The sequence below is a fragment of the Megalobrama amblycephala genome, linkage group LG13 (assembly GCF_018812025.1).
Source record: "Megalobrama amblycephala isolate DHTTF-2021 linkage group LG13, ASM1881202v1, whole genome shotgun sequence".
NCBI lineage: Eukaryota > Metazoa > Chordata > Actinopteri > Cypriniformes > Xenocyprididae > Megalobrama > Megalobrama amblycephala.
In genome coordinates, this window is record NC_063056.1 from 15,809,247 (window position 1) to 15,828,981 (window position 19,735).

Here is a 19,735-nt window from a genome sequence, read left to right on the forward strand (position 1 = left end):
CATGTATATATTTAATATATATAATATGCAAAAATATATTATATTTATATATAAATTATTTATATATAATATAAATTATATATAAATATACATGCATACATGTAAATATTTCCTTAAATAAATGTGTGTGTATTTATATATACATAATAAATATACACAGTACACACACACAAATATTATGTAAACACAAACTTATTTTGGATGCGATTAATCGTGATCGTTTGACAGCACTACTATTTTCATATTTTTATAAATATTTATATTTTTTATTTATCTTTTATATGTTTGCTCTTGGATTAGATTTGTGATCAAATCCCACCTTTGTGCAACATTTTTTATCGTAATGTGTTTATAAGTATAAAAGTGCTTCATTTCTGACACGGGTAACAGTGACCTTTGGGTTTAAGAGATTGATGGATTATTTACATGCATTTAACTCAATATGTTGTTTATCAAATAGCATTATGTCAGGTCTTCATTTATAACCATCTCTTTTTTCTTTTTTTTCTTGCCAGCCAGTTACATGTACATGTTTTATTGCTTTTCAGTGAATTATGATCTGTGTTCTTGCATCTTTTAAAATGCATTTGCCTTTGTGTGAATTGATCTTTAACAGTCTGATAAATGAGTCAGTCATCAGACAGCAGTGTGCATCATAAATAACCAATAAACAAAACACAACGTGCAGTCTCAGAAAGTTAGAAGCCATGTGACATAAACACTCGCCCTACTTTATACAGGGTGTCACTAGCCTCAGGCCATTATTTTCCCAGCCCTCTACCTGCTTAATCTTTCCTCCAGCGTCCTGCACCTAAATTTCAGATTGAGTAAGTCCAGAAGCTGGCAAAAGACATACAAACTTGGGAGATGAATTCAGGATTTATGAAGATGATATTTCAGGGCCCTTGACAGCCGAGGATGTTAAAGAGCATTTAATCCGAACAGGTCCCTCTCTTACCCTCTCTCCCCACTCTTACTCTCGTCTTTACAGCCAACCGTTCGGGAATCCATCAGTCTTTTCATGGCCCACGCTCACACGAGCGTCAAGCAGGTTAGCGAGCGTTACTGCCGCAATGAGAGAAAGCACAACTACAGCACGCCCAAGAGCTTCCTGGAGCAGCTGAGACTTTACGAGAGTCTGCTGGGAAAGAGAGAAAGGGAACTGCATCTGAGACATGGCAGGCTTCAGTCCGGCCTTCAGAAACTCAAGACGACTGCCTCTCAGGTGTGTACAACTCATCAGCACCACAGAGTTCCTAACCGACCCATGTAGACTCCTCAAGGCTGGAGTCGCGGAATTGTAGTTACTGCTAGTTAATATGCCCAAGATCACTCACTGAAGGCTGAGGGACTCATAAACCTTGAATCTGATGATTGCTTGCCTTTGTGATATAGTGTTTAGTATTCAAATGTTGCAGAGGTTTTATCTGATAATGGAATCTAGATTAAAAAAAAAAAAAAGTTGCTTTTACAACTTTCAGCAAGTCGTAAAAAGCTGTTTGCGAGGTCTTGGAGAGCTTTGATTATGAGATTAAATTTGATCATGTGTTGGATGAAAGTGCTCACAAAAGAAGTTTGTGAAATTTTACCTTCAAATTTCTGAGACGTGAATATGTAAATAAATAAATAAATGCATGTTCTTTTTAATTGTCAATTCAAATTTTTACTCAAATTGGAACGTTGGTAATATAATTTGAAATTAAAAACGTATTATCGATTATCGTCTAAATCATTTGTGCCCCAATATATTTATATTTTGTTGTAACTGCACTACCGTTCAAAAGTTTATGGGGTCAGATAGATTTTTTTTTTAAAGTCTCATTTGATCAAAACAATAACAACATCTAAAAGCATAAAAACAGTAATACTGTGAAATAGTATTAAAATGTAATTAATAACTGCTTTATTTTAATGTTAAATAAAATTGATGTATTCCTGTGATAGCAAAGCTGAATTTTTAGCATCATTACTCCAGTCTTCAGTCACATGATCCTTCAAAAATCATTCTTTACACCGATTTGGTGCTCAAGAAACATTTCTTATTATTATTATCAATGTTGAAAACAGTTGTGCTTCTTAATATTTTTGTGGAAACTGTGATACATTTTTTCAAGATACTTTGTCCAATAGAAATTCAAAAGAACAGTATTTATTTGAAATTTAATTTTTTTGTAATTAATTATATTATAAATGTTTTTTGTTATATTAGATCAATTTAATGTCCTTGCAGAATATTAATATCTTAAAAAAAATCTTACTAACCCCAAAATTTGAATGTTGATAGTTGATTAAGAACAGAACTCTGTTTCCTGTATTAACCAATGCTTATATAAGGTAATTATGAATAGTTGATTATACTAAATGTAAACATCATTTATTCACATCAGGTTGAGGATCTGACCGTCAAGCTGAACTCACAGGAAGTGGAGCTGACGCTGAAGAACCAGGCCGCTGAGGCTCTCATGGCCAGGATTGGCCTGCAGACAGAAAGAGTGAGCCAGAAGAGAAAAGATGCTGACCTAGAGGAGCAAAAGGTAGGGAAACCAAAGCTGTACAGCTGAAGGATCTGAGATGTATCTTTACTGAATATCAAGATGATGCTTTAATATTTCCATATTACATATGAGAGTGTGTATTTATCTGCAGGTCGCTGCCATGCAAGCAGAGGTGTCACGAAGACTGAGGGAATGTGAACGTGATCTGGCTAAAGCTGAGCCTGCTTTAGAGGCGGCTACAACTGCTCTCCAAACACTCAACAAGGTAAGGTTTTAAAAAACAACAACTTTACAATTTATGTGTAAATGTACACTTTATACACTACCATTTGAAAAGTTTAGGGTCAGTAAGATTTTTTTTCTTTTTTTTTTTAATACATTTTTATTTAGAATGGGCACATTAAATTGATCAAAAGTGACAGTAGACACATTTTTCAGGTTTTACTCTAATTAGGGTGATGCAAAAATGAGTACACCCCACTGAAAGTCTCTGGAGCAAAGCTAAATTTTAGACTACAAATGTCTAATTTAACAAGAATTCAACCACAGGTGAGTCTAATTATTCATTACACTGGTGTCCAGCAGACAGTTGACTATAAAAGGGTGTTAAAACCCCTTCCCATTTCATGCTGTCAGCAATGGCACCACATGGAAGAGAAATGTCACAAGACCTGAGAAAGAAAATAATTTCTTTACACCAGAAAGGTGAAGGCTACAAGAAGATCAGCAAAGCTTTACTTATCAGTCAGAATACTGTAGCAAAAGTGGTACAGAAATTTAAAAAAGAAGGAACTGCAAGCATCTCACAGAGACGTCCAGGTCGTCCACGGAAGTTAACACCTCGACAGGAGCATCTTCTGATGAGAAGGGTTAAAGAAAATCGGCATGCAAGTTTACTGCAGTTATCTAAAGAAGTAGAAAGCCAAACTGGGTTGACTATTTCCCGTGACACAATATGGCGTACACTGCAGAGGAATGGCATGCATGGGTGCCGTCCACGAAAGAAGCTTCTCCTAAAGCCCAGGCACAAAAAAGCCCGTCTAGATTTTGCCAGGACCCATGTTGACAAAGATGAAGACTACTGGGACTCTATACTCTGGAGTGATGAGACCAAGATAAATGTTTTTGGAACTGATGGCTTCAAAACTGTATGCCGTCGCAAAGGTGAGGACAAAGAAAAATGCATGGTGCCTACCGTGAAACATGGTGGTGTCAGTGTCCTTATGTGGGGCTGCATGAGTGCTGCTGGTGTCGGGGAGCTGCATTTCATTGATGGCATCATGAATTCACAGATGTACTGCTCTATACTGAAAGAGAAGATGCTACCATCACTCCGTGCCCTTGATCGTCGTGCACTTTTCCAACATGACAATGATCCTAAACACACATATAAGGCCACTGTTGGATTTCTGAAGAAGAACAGGGTGAAAGTGATTCAGTGGCTCCTGATCTGAACCCAAGCGATCACCTATGGTGAATTCTGAAGAGACAAGTTGAGCATCACTCTCCATCCAGCATCCAGTCTCTAAAAGAGGTCATTCTTGAAGAATGGAAAAAGATAGATGTTGCAAAATGTCGCCAACTTGTTCATTCCATACCTAGAAGACTTGGTGCTGTCATTAAAATTCATGGAGGCCATACAAAGTACTAGATGTAGTAGTTTTTGTTGTGGGGTGTACTCATTTTTGCATCACCCTAATTTGAGTAAAACTGAAAAATCTGTAAAAGTTATATTATTAACCTTACTTTCATGTTATAAGTCAAACAAATGTTATATTAAACTTAGTCTTGTCAACATTTTTGAAATTGGTTTTGTGTTCATTGAGATATTCTTTAAAATGTTACTTTTCAAAGGGGGTGTACTCATTTACACTGAGCACTGTATATATGTTTCAATATATTCATATTTCTTATTTTCTTAGGTGTAATAATGTTTTGCATTTTTAATTAAGTATTGAGTTATGGTCTGAGAACTGGTAAATTTAGCGGTAGTGACTGATAATAAGGACAAAATGAAATGATACACTACATTTGTGTTAAGAACATTCTAGTAATAATTTCTGGGTAATTTTGAAATGGAAATGTTGCTATTTTAAAAAGTAATTGCAGGTGAATTTGTGGGAAATGTTTTGTCCCGTGCCTCATACATCACAGTCGGAACCTGTTCAAATATTTGTGTCACCCGAACTTGATGTTTACACAGGGTAACGCTTACTCAATTAGCAGTTCATAAAAGATCTTTTTTCTCTCTCTTTTGTTTCTTTTAGGTAAACCTGACAGAGTTAAAGACGTTCCCGAATCCCCCGGAGGCTGTGATTAACGTCAGCGCGGCTGTGATGGTGCTGCTGGCTCCACGCGGGCAAATTCCAAAAGACCGCGGGTGGAAGGCCGCCAGAGTCTTCATGGGCAAGGTAAAAGGCATTGCTATGACAACAACACACACCCAGTGCTGTCTGATTCATGCTAGTGTAATCCACAACCAGCCCTTGACCCGCAGACCCCGCTACCCTGCTACAGTGTCATGAATACACCATGTTAAAGCACTTCTGTGAGAGAATATTAAATACATGTCACATGAGATAGAAATGGAGATATTAGGGAAAGGTTGATTTATGAGGTCAGCATGAAGGGGAGGAGATGGCTTTTGAAAGTGTGTTGTGTGATATTTCAGATGGATAAAGAACTAGGATGCATATTCAGAGGTTGCAGGTTGAGTCCTAAGTAGGAACGACCCAGGAATGAAAAAGGTCATAACTGTGCTTTATTACTACTGTGTCCTTCAGTGCAACATTTTTTCCCAGATTGTTCCAGGTTCAGTGTTTCTGCATTTACTCTACTTTAAGATGCTTTCAATAAAATGTGTGTGAAATTTAGTATGCACTTAAATATGTTGTGTTTTCATAATAAAGCATCATAGCTAATAACTTCATAACTAATATAATTTATTTCTCTAAAGTAATTATCTAAATTAGTTTTGTATTTTTGTATCTTAATGCACTGAGCTATATATTATGAAAGCTTGTTTCTGCCGCTAAATAAAAAAATTAAAAAGGTAATTGTGACTTTTTATCTCACAATTTAATTTTCAGAAGAATTGTGAGATTTAAACTCGCAATTGCGAGTTATAAAGTCAGAACAGCATGATATAAAGTCAGAATCGCATGTTATGAAGTCAGTTTTACGAGATATAAAGTCCCAATTCTGACTTTTTTCTCGCAAGTGCAAGTTTTTATCACGCAATTCTGACTTTTTTTCCTCAGAATTGTATGACATAAACACAGTTGGGAGTTATAAAGTCAGAATTGCATGATATAAAATCGCAATTCTGACTTTTTTTTTCTCAGAATTGTGAGTTTATATCTTGAAATTTTGACTTTATAACATTGCGAGTTATAAAGTCAGAATTGTGAAATATAAACTTGCAATTCTGAGAAAAAATTTCAGTCTTTTTTCCCTCACAATGCAATTGTGAGTTTATATCTCACAATTCTGAGAAAAAGTCAAAAATGCGAGACATAAACTCGCAATTCTTACTTTTTTCTCGCAATTCTGACTTCATATCACACAATTCTGACTTTATAACTCGCAATTGTGAGTTTATATCTCACAATTCGGAGAAAAAAAAAGTCAGAATTGTGAGATAAAAAGTCACAATTACCTTTTTTTTATTCTTATTTAATGGCGGAAACAATATATACACTGCAATTCAAAAGTTTGGAGGTAGTATGATTTTTAAATAAATTAATACTTTAATTCAACAAGGATGAATAAAATTGATCAAAAGTGACAGTAAAGACATTTGTAATGTTACAAAAGTTTCAATTTCAATAAATGATGTTCTTTTGAGCTTTCTATTCATCGCAGAATCCTGAAAAAAACATTGCAGTTATATTAAATAATATGCAGTTATATAAAATATTAAGCAGTACAACTGTTTTCAACATTGTTAAAAAGAAATATTTCTTGAGCACCGAATGATTTCTGAAAGTGTCATGTGACACTGAAGACTGGAGTAATGATGCTGAAAATTCAGCTTTGCCATAACAGGAATAAATAACATTTTGAAAATATATTAAAATAGAAAACAGTAATTTTAAATTGTAATAATTTTTCACAATATTTATTGTATTTTTAAACAAATAAATTAAGCCTTGGTGAGCATAAGAGACTTCTTTCAAAAACATAAATCATACCGACCTGATATTTATAATGTATAAACACAAAATACACTATCACTTTTATATTTATGGTCTTAAAAAAATAGGCAAACACCATAGTTATAATATATATATAAAAATGATAAAATCACTCTCTTCTTCTGAAGGTGGATGACTTTCTGCAGGCACTACTTTCTTATGATAAAGAGCACATCCCTCAGTCCTGTCTGAGCGTGGTGAAGCAGGAGTACCTGAGAAACCCAGAGTTCCATCCCGATCACGTCCGGACCAAGTCCTACGCAGCTGCAGGCCTCTGTGCTTGGGCCATCAACATAGTGCGCTACTATGAGGTGAGGAAGTGTGACATGTACTGGACTAAAAAGTATTTAAATATTTAAAATTCAATAAATGTTATTTTATTAATTTTAATAACATTTTAAATCAGATTTGTAAAAAAAAAAAATAATATATATATATATATATATATATATATATATATATATATTTTTTAGAATTAATTTTAAAAAAAAATTTTATATATATATATAAAATATTACATCAAAATTTGAAATAATTTTTTTAAAATATTAAGCTGTAACTTTTTTTAAGTCAAAGTTGTTTTTAGCTTTAATATTACACACAATCATTCTTTTAAAAAATCTCCTTTTTATTTATTTTGTTTATATTTGTAATATATAGATATTAATTCAATTTTAAGGAATTTAAATTCAGTAAATTGTTTTATTAATTTTAACATTTTAAATAACATGCATAAAGAAACATTTAATAAACTTATGAATTTAATAAAGGAAAAAATGTTTTTAGCTTCAAATTTAAAAACAATCATTTATTTTATAAAATCTGCTTATTTATTTTTGTTTATATATGGATGTCAGTGCAATATGAGGAATGTAAATTCAATGGAAAATTATTTTATTAATTTTAGTAATATTTTAAATAACATATGTTTAAAAAAAAAAAAAAAATCAAACTTATAAATGTAATGAATTATATTTTTTTTAAAAATCCTTGGGAAATATTTTGAAAATATTGAGCTTTCTTTAACTCCAAAGTGGTTTTTAGCTTCAAAATGACAAACAATCATTTATTTCAAGAATTCAGTTTTTGTTAATGTGCCCATGTAAGGAAAGAGAATGTCTGTTGGGTTTTTCAGGTTTATTGTGAGGTTGCACCAAAGCGTCTGGCTCTGGCACAAGCCAATACTGAACTGGAAGCTGCTACTGCAAAACTGCTCAGTGTTAGAAAGAAACTGGAAGTAAGTGAAAATGTTCTCTATTTTATACAGTAAAATTAAAAATGGACATCCATGCACCATAACCAGTCAATAATACTCAATATTAAGATACAAAGTAGTAGTATCTCATAGTTGCTTTGTGCTGACAGGATCTGGACAGGCATCTGCAAACCCTAACAGCTCAGTTTGAGAAGGCGGCGGCTGAGAAACTGCGCTGCCAGGAGGAAGTGACACGCACCAGCCAGACCATTGAGCTGGCCAATCGGCTGGTGGGAGGCCTGCAGGTACTGGCCGGCTGTGAGAGGAGAGGGTCTGGGGTTATAGGAGAGTGCACCAGCAGACCTAATCTCAACATGAGTTTGGCTTCATTCAAAGGGGAGGTGGCCATGGCTTAAATGTTTGGCCAGACGCTGAGATTGAGCGCTCGGAAGGAAGGGGTGCACCACGGCAAATGCACCATTGATCTGGGCAAGGGGCTAGATGGCTGTAGGCCAGTTCGGGACAGCAAAACAAGAAGGACACATATTCATCTGCTATCTATTTTCCTAAATAGGGCGATCAGGATAATTGGTTTATGAGGGATGAACTGGATTTGTGTGAACATGCCCGACTTTAAATGGTTTTCTCTTTTCTCACTCCCTGTAGCTTTGATCATATATATATCTACGTGAGGTTATCTAAAATCTTTAGCACTGGTAATGCAAAAAATAATAACATAATGTTTCTTTTAGCGCTTTTATTTAAAATGTTCGACTTTCTTGTTCAGAGAAATGAATAGGGCTACAATGGGACAGCTTGGCTTTTAAACATATCAAGACAAATGATTTGTCTTTATGCCATTGACCTGGAAGCAATAGTGTTTAGACTAATAAATCAGCCCGTCTATATGTAATCATTAACTTACTTCAAAGCCTTAACAGCTGTTGGAAATTAAAAACGCTTCACCCAGGACTGAGTGATATTCCAAGCAATCCATAATGCATTAGGCTAAAATTATAGTGATTTTTAACTGTCTGAGAATTTATTATGCGACATATTCTAGAAGCTCTGCCCCTGCAAAGGCAATGTCAGACAAGATTTATCATTGCTGGAGCATCTCTGCGATATTATTGAAGTCTTAAATGAGTGCTAAATTGATGCTGAGTGAAAATGTAACTAAACTTTCAAAGCCAGTTTAGGTGAATTGTGAATGTATACATTATCGCTCATGTTCTGTCTGTTTTTGATCAATTGCAGATGGGTTAAGACAAGAGTGAGGTTTATATCTGGGTGTGAAGGCTCGATTTGAGGTTATAACATGCCTTTAAGTGCTTCTTCTCATTTGTTTCAATCATTTTGCCTTGAGTTGTATTTGCAAATATATACGTTGCCATTCAAAAGTTTGGGGTCGGTAAGATTTTTGCTCACCAAGGCTGCATTTATTTGATTAAAAAATACAGTAAAAACAGTAACATTGTGATTAATTTCATTACAATTTAAAATGACTGTTTTTTTTTTTCTGTATATTTTAAAACAAGTTGTCTGTGATGGCAAAGCTGAATTTATTCCAGTCATCAGTGTCACATGATCCTTCAGAAATCATTCTAATATGTTGATTTGGTGCTCAAGAAACATTTTATTAAAATATATAACTATATATATTAAGGCTGTCAACGTTAACGCGTTAATGCATGCGATTAATTCAAAATCCTTAACATAAATATTTTTATGTTCATTGAGAAAGGTCTTTCCTAATTTTCATAACCAAAAACCCAAAATTCTTGGTATCATTACTGCAATACAAAGAAAACAAAAGGTTAAGTGACAGTATACACGAGAGTATTTTTTTGTGTGTGTTGCCTTTATGCTGATTTAAATCAAATTAATGTGAGACAGTATTTTTATTGCAATACATTGAAATGACAGTATTCGAGTAATTAGAATTAATAAAGTAAAACATCAGATTTTTATGAAAATATTAACTGGAAAAACAAAACAAAAAATAACAAACGCCAAAGCCACACTTATAATATCTGGTGTAATTTCACTTATAATTTCATTGTATTAGATATAAAACATCAAACCAAGTGGCATCTGCAAATAAGAGACAACCTTTTCTAAACTTTTCTGAGTCATTTTGATGTTTCTTCCAACTGGTCTTAAGGTGATGTGCATCTTGAATTGATATTTTGTTACATAATGTACATTTATCTGTGGCTTTTTTCTATCTCACTTCAGGCAGAAAACGTGCGTTGGTTGGAGGGACAGCTGGAGCTGGAGTCTCAGCTGAAGACCGTGTGCGGTGATGTGCTTGTGGCTGCTGCTTTTGTCTCTTATGCTGGATACTTCACACAGCCGTACCGTCACCAGCTCCTTCACGGCATACTGATTCCTTTCCTCCGAGAACTCCAAGTATGATTCCTGTTCAACATTTTTTTTTTTTGCGTTTTATCTATTTTTTTTTTTTTGTTAGTCACATAATATAATTAAATAAGACTTGGGGTAGTTTATTTGATATTATGGCTTATTTGCCAACTCTCTTTTGTAAAGTTTGAGGGTTTTTTTTCTTTCTGAGCTGTAAAATCCTGTTACTGTACTACTGTGTCTGCACTCCAATGGAGCGTTGAATTGAATAGCATCACTGTCTGTCTTCCTCTCCTCACACCTCATGATCCAGACCCCTATCCCGCTGACAGACGGTCTGGACCCTGTACTTGCGCTGACTGACCAGGCCACCGTGGCAGGCTGGCAGAACCAGGGCCTGCCAGCTGATCGGCTGTCTGTTGAAAATGCAGCCATCCTGATGTCCAGCCAGCGCTGGCCTCTGATCGTGGATCCTCAGCAGCAGGCCAGCAAGTGGATCCGAAACCTGTATGGGCCCAAACTGAGGGTTCTGCAGTATGGCCAGAAAGGGTAAAGTCATCTTTTTTGGGTCAGAGGTTTTTTATATGAAATAATATGAAGAAACATAAGACTACCAGTCTTGAGGCTGATTTGTCTTGTCCTGGACTTCACTGTTAATGTTTTCTCACAGGTATCTGGATGTTATTGAGCAGGCTTTGGCCTGTGGTGAGGTGGTCCTTATTGAAAACATCAAGGAGAGAGTGGACCCTCTCCTGGAGCCACTGCTAGGAAGACAAACCTTAAAGAAAGGAAGGCAAGTTTAACCATCTCTGTCATTTTTACTTATTTTATACAAGTGATTCACTCACTGAGTAATATGAGTAAAATACTTTTGGTCTAGAGGATTTTGGCATAGATATTTAGGGATTTTATACTGAGCTCTAAAGAGACCCATTTTTGTTCTGTGTAGTATGAAAACTAGAATGGAAGATGAATTAGGGTTGTGTGATTTGAATAGAGGTGGAGGCAGCGGTATTGATTCTGCACTCACAGAAGCTGATAAATGTGCATTTGTTTGCTCTTTTTCTTTATGTGTGTTGAATACGGATCAGTTTTAGGCAGCCAGAGTGTTGTGTTTTAACTCTGGGAGAACAACATTATATTGGGTCCTATCTAGTTTTTTTTTTTTTTTTTTTTTTGCAAAACACGGTAACTATGATTGATTAATTTTGTATCAATTTGCATACTCAGTTTTTTTCTGAATCGCAACAAAGAAAACCAAATATGTATGTAATATAATTGTTTTATTTTGTTTTGCACTACAAAGGCAAAACACAATAACTATGCAAAAACTGGAACTGAGCTAAACCTGTCTGTCAAAGGAGAGATCATAGTCTAAAAGACTTATACATCATTAATTACTCAATTTACTCAATTTTTAATGAATGTCTATGCATTTGGGTTACCAGAAAAAAATGTAAATGAACTTTAGAAGATATTGTTAACCTTATTTACATTTATATCCTTCAAGAGAATAATTTAAAATAATCTGTGGTTTTTTTTTTTCAGGTATTTCTAAGATATGTAAATAGATGCAACACCTTGTCTGTTTTTTCTTGTTTTTCAGTGTGAGTTATTAATTTTTCACCTCTTACCATGTCTTTTGTCCTTGTAGTATTGTACTACGGGGACACCTACAGTCCCACTCTTTTGACCCATAACTGGGGCCTGGTGTTTAATTTGATTACAAGTTTATTCCAGCGCCTGACCCACACACCAGTCCATTCCCGTGATTAATCCGGCCCAGCCACGGCAGCCATGATAGATCTGGTGCAGCTTCTCGGCTGAAGTTCATTAATAATTGGAATGTTGCAGAGTGTGAAGTAATGAATACTAATTATTCCTTTCATGTCTGACAGAGGAGCATGAGCCAATCCATCAGCTGGGACTTTAATTTGGTGAAGTAATGGTTCTATCAATAGTACATTAATTCCATCTTTTGAAGATATAGAGCCGGAGCGGACCTGGGCCTTGGCGGAACCTTTGGCATGAGAGTTGTTGCCGCTGGCTGACAGGCACAGGGTAATTAGGGAAAAATTAAAAGCCGCCACGATTGGCCAGCCAGGCCTGATTTAATTGAAATGCAGATTGGGATAAATATTGGCTGCTGGGAATATCATCTTCCAGTTTTATTTAACGCCTTTGCCTGTGGTGGCTATTGGGAGCATTTGTCATTCTTTTCTGTTTGCTTCAATTAGACAGTTGGTGAAACTGGTGTCTAGTGTGGGTGGAATACGCTTTCTGACTCTTTGCGTAGATGTCAAGCTTTTTTCACAGAGCGCTGCTTAGTACGATTTAGTGTAGGTGTGCCCTGAATGCATGCGTAACACAATGTGGTGTTTCAACAGGTACATCAGGCTGGGTGATAAGGAGTGTGTGTATAACAGCGGTTTCCGTCTCCTTCTATACACTAAGCAAGCCAACCCTCACTTCCCCCCGGAGCTGCAGGCTCAGACCACACTTATAAACTTCACAGTGACCCACACTGGCCTGGAGGAACAGCTTTTGGGGCAGGTGGTCACACATGAAAGACCTGAGCTGGAGAAGATGAAGGTCAGTCACAGAAGTCACTCATAATATCTTATACACAATTTATAAAGAGCTAAAGAAATGTCTGAGGTTACGCATGTAACCATGACATTGGCAGGCGGCAGCCCATGATGTCACAGCAGATACGGCCAAAAGTATTAAAGAGCACCTGTGAAAGATGTGCAGGAACACCTGAAGCATGGAAAAGGGACGTAGCATCTCATTCCTCTTCTCAGGGAACCATTGTTACATGCATAACCTGAGATGTTCCCTTTCAAATGGGAACTCACTGCTGCGTCCCCTAGAGGGAGATATGGGGAACGGTATACCCACGCCGCCATGCTGAAGTGATGAGTGCCTTATTGGCTGAGCTAAGTGAAACATTCAGTCCTCACCTGCACCAGCAATGTCATAGACCAGAGCTTCTCAATAACGGAGGCCTCAACAGGATTTCTCAAAGGGGCAGGAAGCCTAACTGCATTCTCTTATTCAGGCCAGTGTCCAAGGAGGCTCACAGAGAGCCTAACACTCAGAACTAACTGGACCATGAAGCTCTGCAGAGTGGAGGCCTGATACAACATTCTCAAAATGAGAGGTTTGCCTAGCAACACCCCACACTAAGGGCAGTAGCCAAGGAGGCTCCCAGGGAGCCTAACAACCCAGCATACTACCCTACTGCCTAGCCAAGCTCTATGAGCGGAGCCTTCAATATAACAACTCTCTAAACCAGAGGAGGCCTAACTATGCCCCACGCTCAGGACATCTCGTAAGGAGGCTCACAGAGAGCCTACAATTCACAGATGCTGTCCTAGCGGAAGACTCCTCTGGCGAGCGGAAGACTCAATGAAAGAAACTCTATAGCGAGAGGAGGCCTGATGATGCCCGCAGTAGAGAGCCAAGCTTGGCCTCAGCATGATGACTCTCTAAAGCGAGAGGAGGTCTAACTACATCCCACGCGTAGGATACCATGCAAGGAGGCTCACAAAGAGCCTACAACCTGCAATATGATGTCCTAGTGGAGATCTGGCAAGAGAAGGTCTCAATGAAGGAAATGACTCTCTAAAATGAGAGGAGGCCTAACTATTATCCATTTATAGGAAACCGTTTAGGCAGCCTCACAGAGAGCCTACAACCTGCAACATGATGACCTAGTGGAGCTCTGGTGAGCAGAGGCCGAAATAAAGATAACTCTCTGTAATGAGGAGGCCTGACAACGCTCGCAGTAGATGGCCGAGCTCTAAAAGAGCAGAGGCCTCAGCATGTCAACTCTCTAAAACGAGAGGAGGCCTAACTATGCTCCACACATAGGATACAATGCAAGGAGGCTCACAGAGATCCTACAACTCGCAAATGCTACCATAGTGAAGCTCAGTGGAGCAGAGGCCTCAGTAAGATGACTTCCTCTATCGAGAGGATACCTAACAACACTCCTCTGTAAAGGCAATAGGCAAGGGGGCTCAAAGAAAGCCTAATAACTTGGCAGTACTGCCTGGTCAAGCTCTAGTGGCAGAGGCCTCAATACAGCGACTCTCAAATGAGAGGAGGCCTAACAACACCCAACACTCAAAACAGCTTTCAAGGAGGCTAACAGATAGCCTACACTGGGAATGTTATCCCCGCAAAGCTCTTGGAAGGCTGAGGCCTTAGCCTGACAACGCTCCCTTTCACAACCAGTGGCCAAGGATGCTCGCAGAGAGCCTAACAACTCTACACTATTGCCTGATCGAGCTCTGAGGACAGAGGCCTCAGTGTGACGACTCTCTAAAGTGAGAGGAGACCTAACTACATCCAACGCCTAGGATGGCTACCAAAGAGGCTCACATAGGGCATAACTGCTTGACATTGACATCCAGGCAGAGCTCTAAAGCCTTGTTTACACTGCATGCGTGTGCAGCGCGTTACGGCTGCGACGCGGCTACCAGAGCTGATACACGTCCACTCTAGTCAATGCTTGTTTACACCAGCCGCGCCACGGTGTGTTTTAGAAGCATCCCAGAAGCGGCTCGACGCAACGCTTCGCTAAAGGTAGGTGCCTCGCCTATTTTTGATAGACACTGCGTCCAAGACGCGCAGCTCAAATACAAAATAAAGTCAGAATAATCACCCTGTGTAAACTCCCGCTCATATTTCACATCAGTAGGAGGCCAGAAACTGACGACAAGAGATTCGAAGTTGAAAAACTTAAAAAAAAAAATTTGGTTTTGTTGTCCATAACTGGACTTTTAAGTGTATTAACTTCATCTGTATGGCTATAGTAAAATAAAGGATGTCATAGCAATAAACACAATAAAACCAGACAAAATATAACAATTTAGCCATTAAATACATGAAAAAAGCAACGTTGGACAGGCAAATTTAGTGGTCTCGCGAATCCAGCCACTTCGCTTCTGAAATGCGTCTGGTGTGAGTTGACACCGCTCAGACGACGGAACAAAACCTTGCCTGGGCCGTAAAGAGCCGCACACGCGTGCAGTGTAAACAAGGCTTAAGGAGTGGAGGCCTCTACAGAGCAACTTTCTATAGTGAGAGGAAGCCAACAACGCTTCACAGTAAAGGCAGTAGCCAAGCATGAGTGAGAGAAGGCCTAACTAGGCTCACAGGGATCCTACTGTAACTACTTGATATTATTATTCAGGTTGGAGCTCAGAGGATCAGAGGCCTCTACAAAACAACTCTCTATAACGAGAGGAGGCCTAACAACACTCTGGTTTAAGTTCAGAGGGGCTCACAGAGAGCCTAGCAACTTAGCCCCTGGCTGCATCCTACGCCTGTCAAGGAGGGTACATAATGGGGCCAGTAGCTTGGGCAGAGTATTGGGCAGAGCTCAGGGGAGTGGAGGCCTCTAAAAAAGTCCATAACTTCCAAACTCCTGAATTAATATAATAATTACTACACTCTTTCTGCTCCTAATTCCTCAGAATTAGAAACAGTACATAGAGCAGTACCAATATTTGAGCCAACAAAAGGAGCCAAAAAAGGAAAGGATCCTGTTTGACTCATCCGTGCTCCACCCACAACCCCTGTGCTTGATCACACCTCACTGCAATAGCAGCCACAGGAAAGTGCATCCTTTCGACTCTCAACCATCAAGAGAGAGTCAAGCCTGGGTGGAACCAATTACTGCGATCGTATTGCAAAACCATGCATTTAACCTCCTCAAGAGCGCTCAGTTCAAACGTCAGATTCATCATTTTTACGAAGAACCAAATGAGAACAGACACGAATGCATCGCTATGAGTGCCTTCAACTCCCTCAACAGCCGAATGTGCTCGTACAAACACTAACTACTATCCCTCAGGAGAGAGCAGAAAGGAAATAAAAACTCTTTACCTGTCTCTTGTAGTCAATCTCATGAATGCATCATACCTAGCGCATACAGCTTCTTCAAAGGGTTGACAGCATTCCACCCAAATGCACGTCCCACATCCCTCGAGAACAGGGACGGCGCGAACTGAGCTTTCCATTAAGAAGTCCTATCAATGCACGCATTCTGGGGAAGGACATCTGAAATCCTTGTCCTCATGGGGACATTTTTTTTTCAGCTTATAAATCATACCAAGTGATGTTTTGAAAATGTTAAAATGCAGAAATTTTTCTGTGATGGGTAGGTTTAAGTGTAGGTTTGGGGGATAAATATAAAAAATATAATTCTTATCATTTTTTTTTTTCTATCACCTTGTTCCCTTAGGGAGATTTTCAAACCTGAATCTTAAATTTTTATAAATAAATAAATTGTAATAATTGTGAATGTCCCCCCTTTTTTTTTTTTTTTTTTACATTGTTTTATATATTTGTCCTATTGAATATTAAATGTAATCTCTAAAATGTAATTTTAACAAAACAAACTGTCTTTACCAAGTACTAACATTGTCCATCTTTGACTTCAGCTGGAGTTGAACACTCAGCAGAACTTGTGTCAGATTGAGCTGAAGAGACTAGAGGATGAGCTCCTGAGCAAACTGTCCGTGGCAGAGGGAAACTTCCTGCGAGATACAGCCTTAGTGGAACAGCTAGAATATACTAAGAACACAGCCAGACACATCCATAACAAGGTATGATACTCACTGTCCATTTACCTCAGCTATGCATTGACGTCACTTTCCCACTGGAACACGCCCCCTCAGCCAGAATGAGTGGCAAAAGAGCCTGCTGCATGACTGGATTTAATAGGGCAATCTGCGAAAATGCTAGTAAAACATGAGTAAAGCAAACGATTAAACTAAAGGTTGGACTTCATAAGTGTTCCTAGTGTTACTTACAAAAGATCCAGTAATCCATAGATATTGACATGCAGCCATGTTTCAGACATGTTTCCAGACATTTATATGTGCTTGATTTCAATGCCGGGGAAATACATAAAGCAAAATTGCCTGTGAACACTTTATATAAATACAATATAGGTAGGTCTAAATCCAGGTGATCACTTATATTAATGATATCATCCAGTCCTAAAACTTGAATAGTTTTTGTCAGTGTTTATTTAAAACACAATTATGAAAAATATAAGATGGTAAATATTTAATTGATGTGTTGTCAATATAATATATAACAATACAATATATAAGGTATGATTTTACCCCAAAATTCAACATATTGACACAAAATGATAACTGCAAATCCACTTTTCGCTGCCTGGAGTCCAGTTGTTTCTGTGAATTGCAATGATCCATTTGCTTCTCTTTTCTGTAGCTTTCGGCAGTCTGTAAAAAATATACCTTAGATTTCTTGTCAAATCTATTTGTACAGTCAGTCACAAAGCTCTTTCCCATTTTGAATGTGTTTTGTGTGTTTTTTGCGGCATTCGCGCTGAAAACCACTGCTGCCACTCTTTTTGCCACTCAGTGGGCGGAACCGTAGTCACTCCGGCCGATGGTGACATCAAGTGCATTCCGTCTATTGTTGTTTTTTGCTCAGGTCCAATAGGTGTTTAAAACTGAAATGGTTGGATAATAAACTGACAAGTGTAATTACGACACTGAAATATGGAAAAAAAATTACCATGATTTTGTATATAATATTTGTATAATCGTTCATTTGAGAACTTGCATCTTGTTGTATATCTCAACAATGGTGTGCTGTTTACACAGGCTATCGCAGCTCGAGAGAACGAGATAAAGACCAATGAGGCACGAGATCTCTACCGGCCAGCGGCTGAGAGAGCCGCCCTACTCTACTTCACTATTAAAGAACTCCACAATGTCAACCCCATGTACCAATACTCCCTCAAGGTAACACACTACACTAGAAAAAGTAAAAATGTACAGTTGTTGCCCTGAATATTTACTGCACAGTACCTACACTACTATTCAAAAATTTGGGGTTGGTAAAGGTTTTTAATGTTTGTGAAAGAAGTCTGTTCTAAGAAATCCTCAAGGTATTAAAATCACATTCGAATGCACGCTCGCGTTTTACTCTCGATTTTGCAATCGCGCATACTCTGTGAATAGGGAGCGGAGCTGCTGAGCGTGCATTTTACAAGATTAGACATTTGTCAGACGCTTGGGCTCTGTTGTACGACAAATCCTCCGCCATGGTCTTGTCAGTTGTCTCATCACTTTCTCTCATCACGAGATTAGTAAACTCTTATTCCCGCTGCACTACGTATGACTCTGCAGCTTGTGTAGGATGAGCTGGATGGGATTAAAGCGACTGTTATCCAACTGAATTAAATGGTTTTCATTTCTATAAAAAGCAAAACGACAGTGGAGGCGTAATGTAAACGTAGCGGTGGCATATTCTGTTCTAATTTCACCCTCACACTCCTTCATAGCAATAAGCTTACAATAAGAACAAATAACTACCAACGATAACAGAAAATAAACTAAAAATCAAAGTGAAAACAAGATTATTTTTCTGACCCCATTGGCAGATATTGGCTTAAACTCACTTAATTTTGATGATTTTTTTTTTTATTTTTTTCAGAAAACAAGTCAGTATATTAAAGGTGCCCTCGAATGAAAAATTAAATTTATCTTGGCATTGTTAAATAACAAGAGTTCAGTACATGGAAATGACATACAGTGAGTCTCAAACTCCATTGTTTCCTCCTTTTTATATAAATCTCATTTGTTTAAAAGACCTCCGAAGAACAGGCGAATCTCAACATAACACCGACTGTTACGTAACAGTCGGGGTGTACGCCCCCAATATTTGTATATGCCAGCCCACGTTTCCAACATTATAAAAGGCATTAGACAAGGGCAGCCAGTACTAACGTCTGGATGTGCTCAACCAAATCATCAGACTAGGTAAGCAAGCAAGAACAATAGCGAAAAATGGCAGATGGAGCAATAATAACTGACATGATCCATGATAACATGATATTTTTAGTGATATTTGTAAATTGTCTTTCTAAATGTTTCGTTAGCATGTTGCTAATGTACTGTTAAATGTGGTTAAAGTTACCATCGGTTATTACTGTATTCACAGAGACAAGAGAGCCGTTGCTATTTTCATTTTTAAACACTTGCAGTCTGTATAATGCATAAACACAACTTCATTCTTTATAAATCTCTCCAACAGTGTGTAATGTTAGCTTTAGCCACGGAGCACTATCAAACTCATTCAAAATCAGAAGTAAACAATATAACAGTATATAATACTCACATAATCCGACGCATGCATGCCGCATGCATGACGAACACTTTGTAAAGATCCATTTTGAGGGTTATATTAGCTGTATAAACTTTGTTAAGGCACTGTTCAAGGCAAGCGCGAGCTCTGTGGGCGTGGACCACAGGATTTAAAGGGGCCGCAGCATAAAATTGGCGCGTTTATAATGATGCCCCAAAATAGGCAGTTAAAAAAATTAATAAAAAAAAAAATCTATGGGGTATTTTGATCTGAAACTTCACAGACACATTCAGGGGACACCTTAGACTTATATTACATCTTTTAAAAACATAATCTAGGGCACC

At 37.8% G+C, this 19,735-nt stretch overlaps 1 protein-coding gene across 3 annotated transcripts in view; it reads left to right on the forward strand.

Moving 5' to 3' along the window:
- LOC125243572 (dynein axonemal heavy chain 11) overlaps positions 1-19,735 on the forward strand; it is an 86,644-nt gene that overhangs the window by 48,434 nt on the left and 18,475 nt on the right. For 2 of the 3 annotated variants that reach the window (XM_048153322.1, XM_048153321.1), the window contains exons 56-68: positions 992-1,225; positions 2,388-2,534; positions 2,647-2,760; positions 4,763-4,906; positions 6,820-7,002; positions 7,827-7,928; positions 8,057-8,191; positions 10,125-10,298; positions 10,564-10,799; positions 10,921-11,043; positions 12,638-12,842; positions 16,706-16,870; positions 17,906-18,046. In XM_048153322.1, coding sequence (XP_048009279.1) covers positions 992-1,225; positions 2,388-2,534; positions 2,647-2,760; positions 4,763-4,906; positions 6,820-7,002; positions 7,827-7,928; positions 8,057-8,191; positions 10,125-10,298; positions 10,564-10,799; positions 10,921-11,043; positions 12,638-12,842; positions 16,706-16,870; positions 17,906-18,046 — 2,103 coding nt within the window. Of the gene's footprint in view, positions 1-991; positions 1,226-2,387; positions 2,535-2,646; positions 2,761-4,762; positions 4,907-6,819; positions 7,003-7,826; positions 7,929-8,056; positions 8,192-10,124; positions 10,299-10,563; positions 10,800-10,920; positions 11,044-11,101; positions 12,312-12,637; positions 12,843-16,705; positions 16,871-17,905; positions 18,047-19,735 lie in introns of those variants that run through there. The other variant, XM_048153323.1, reaches the window with a different exon arrangement.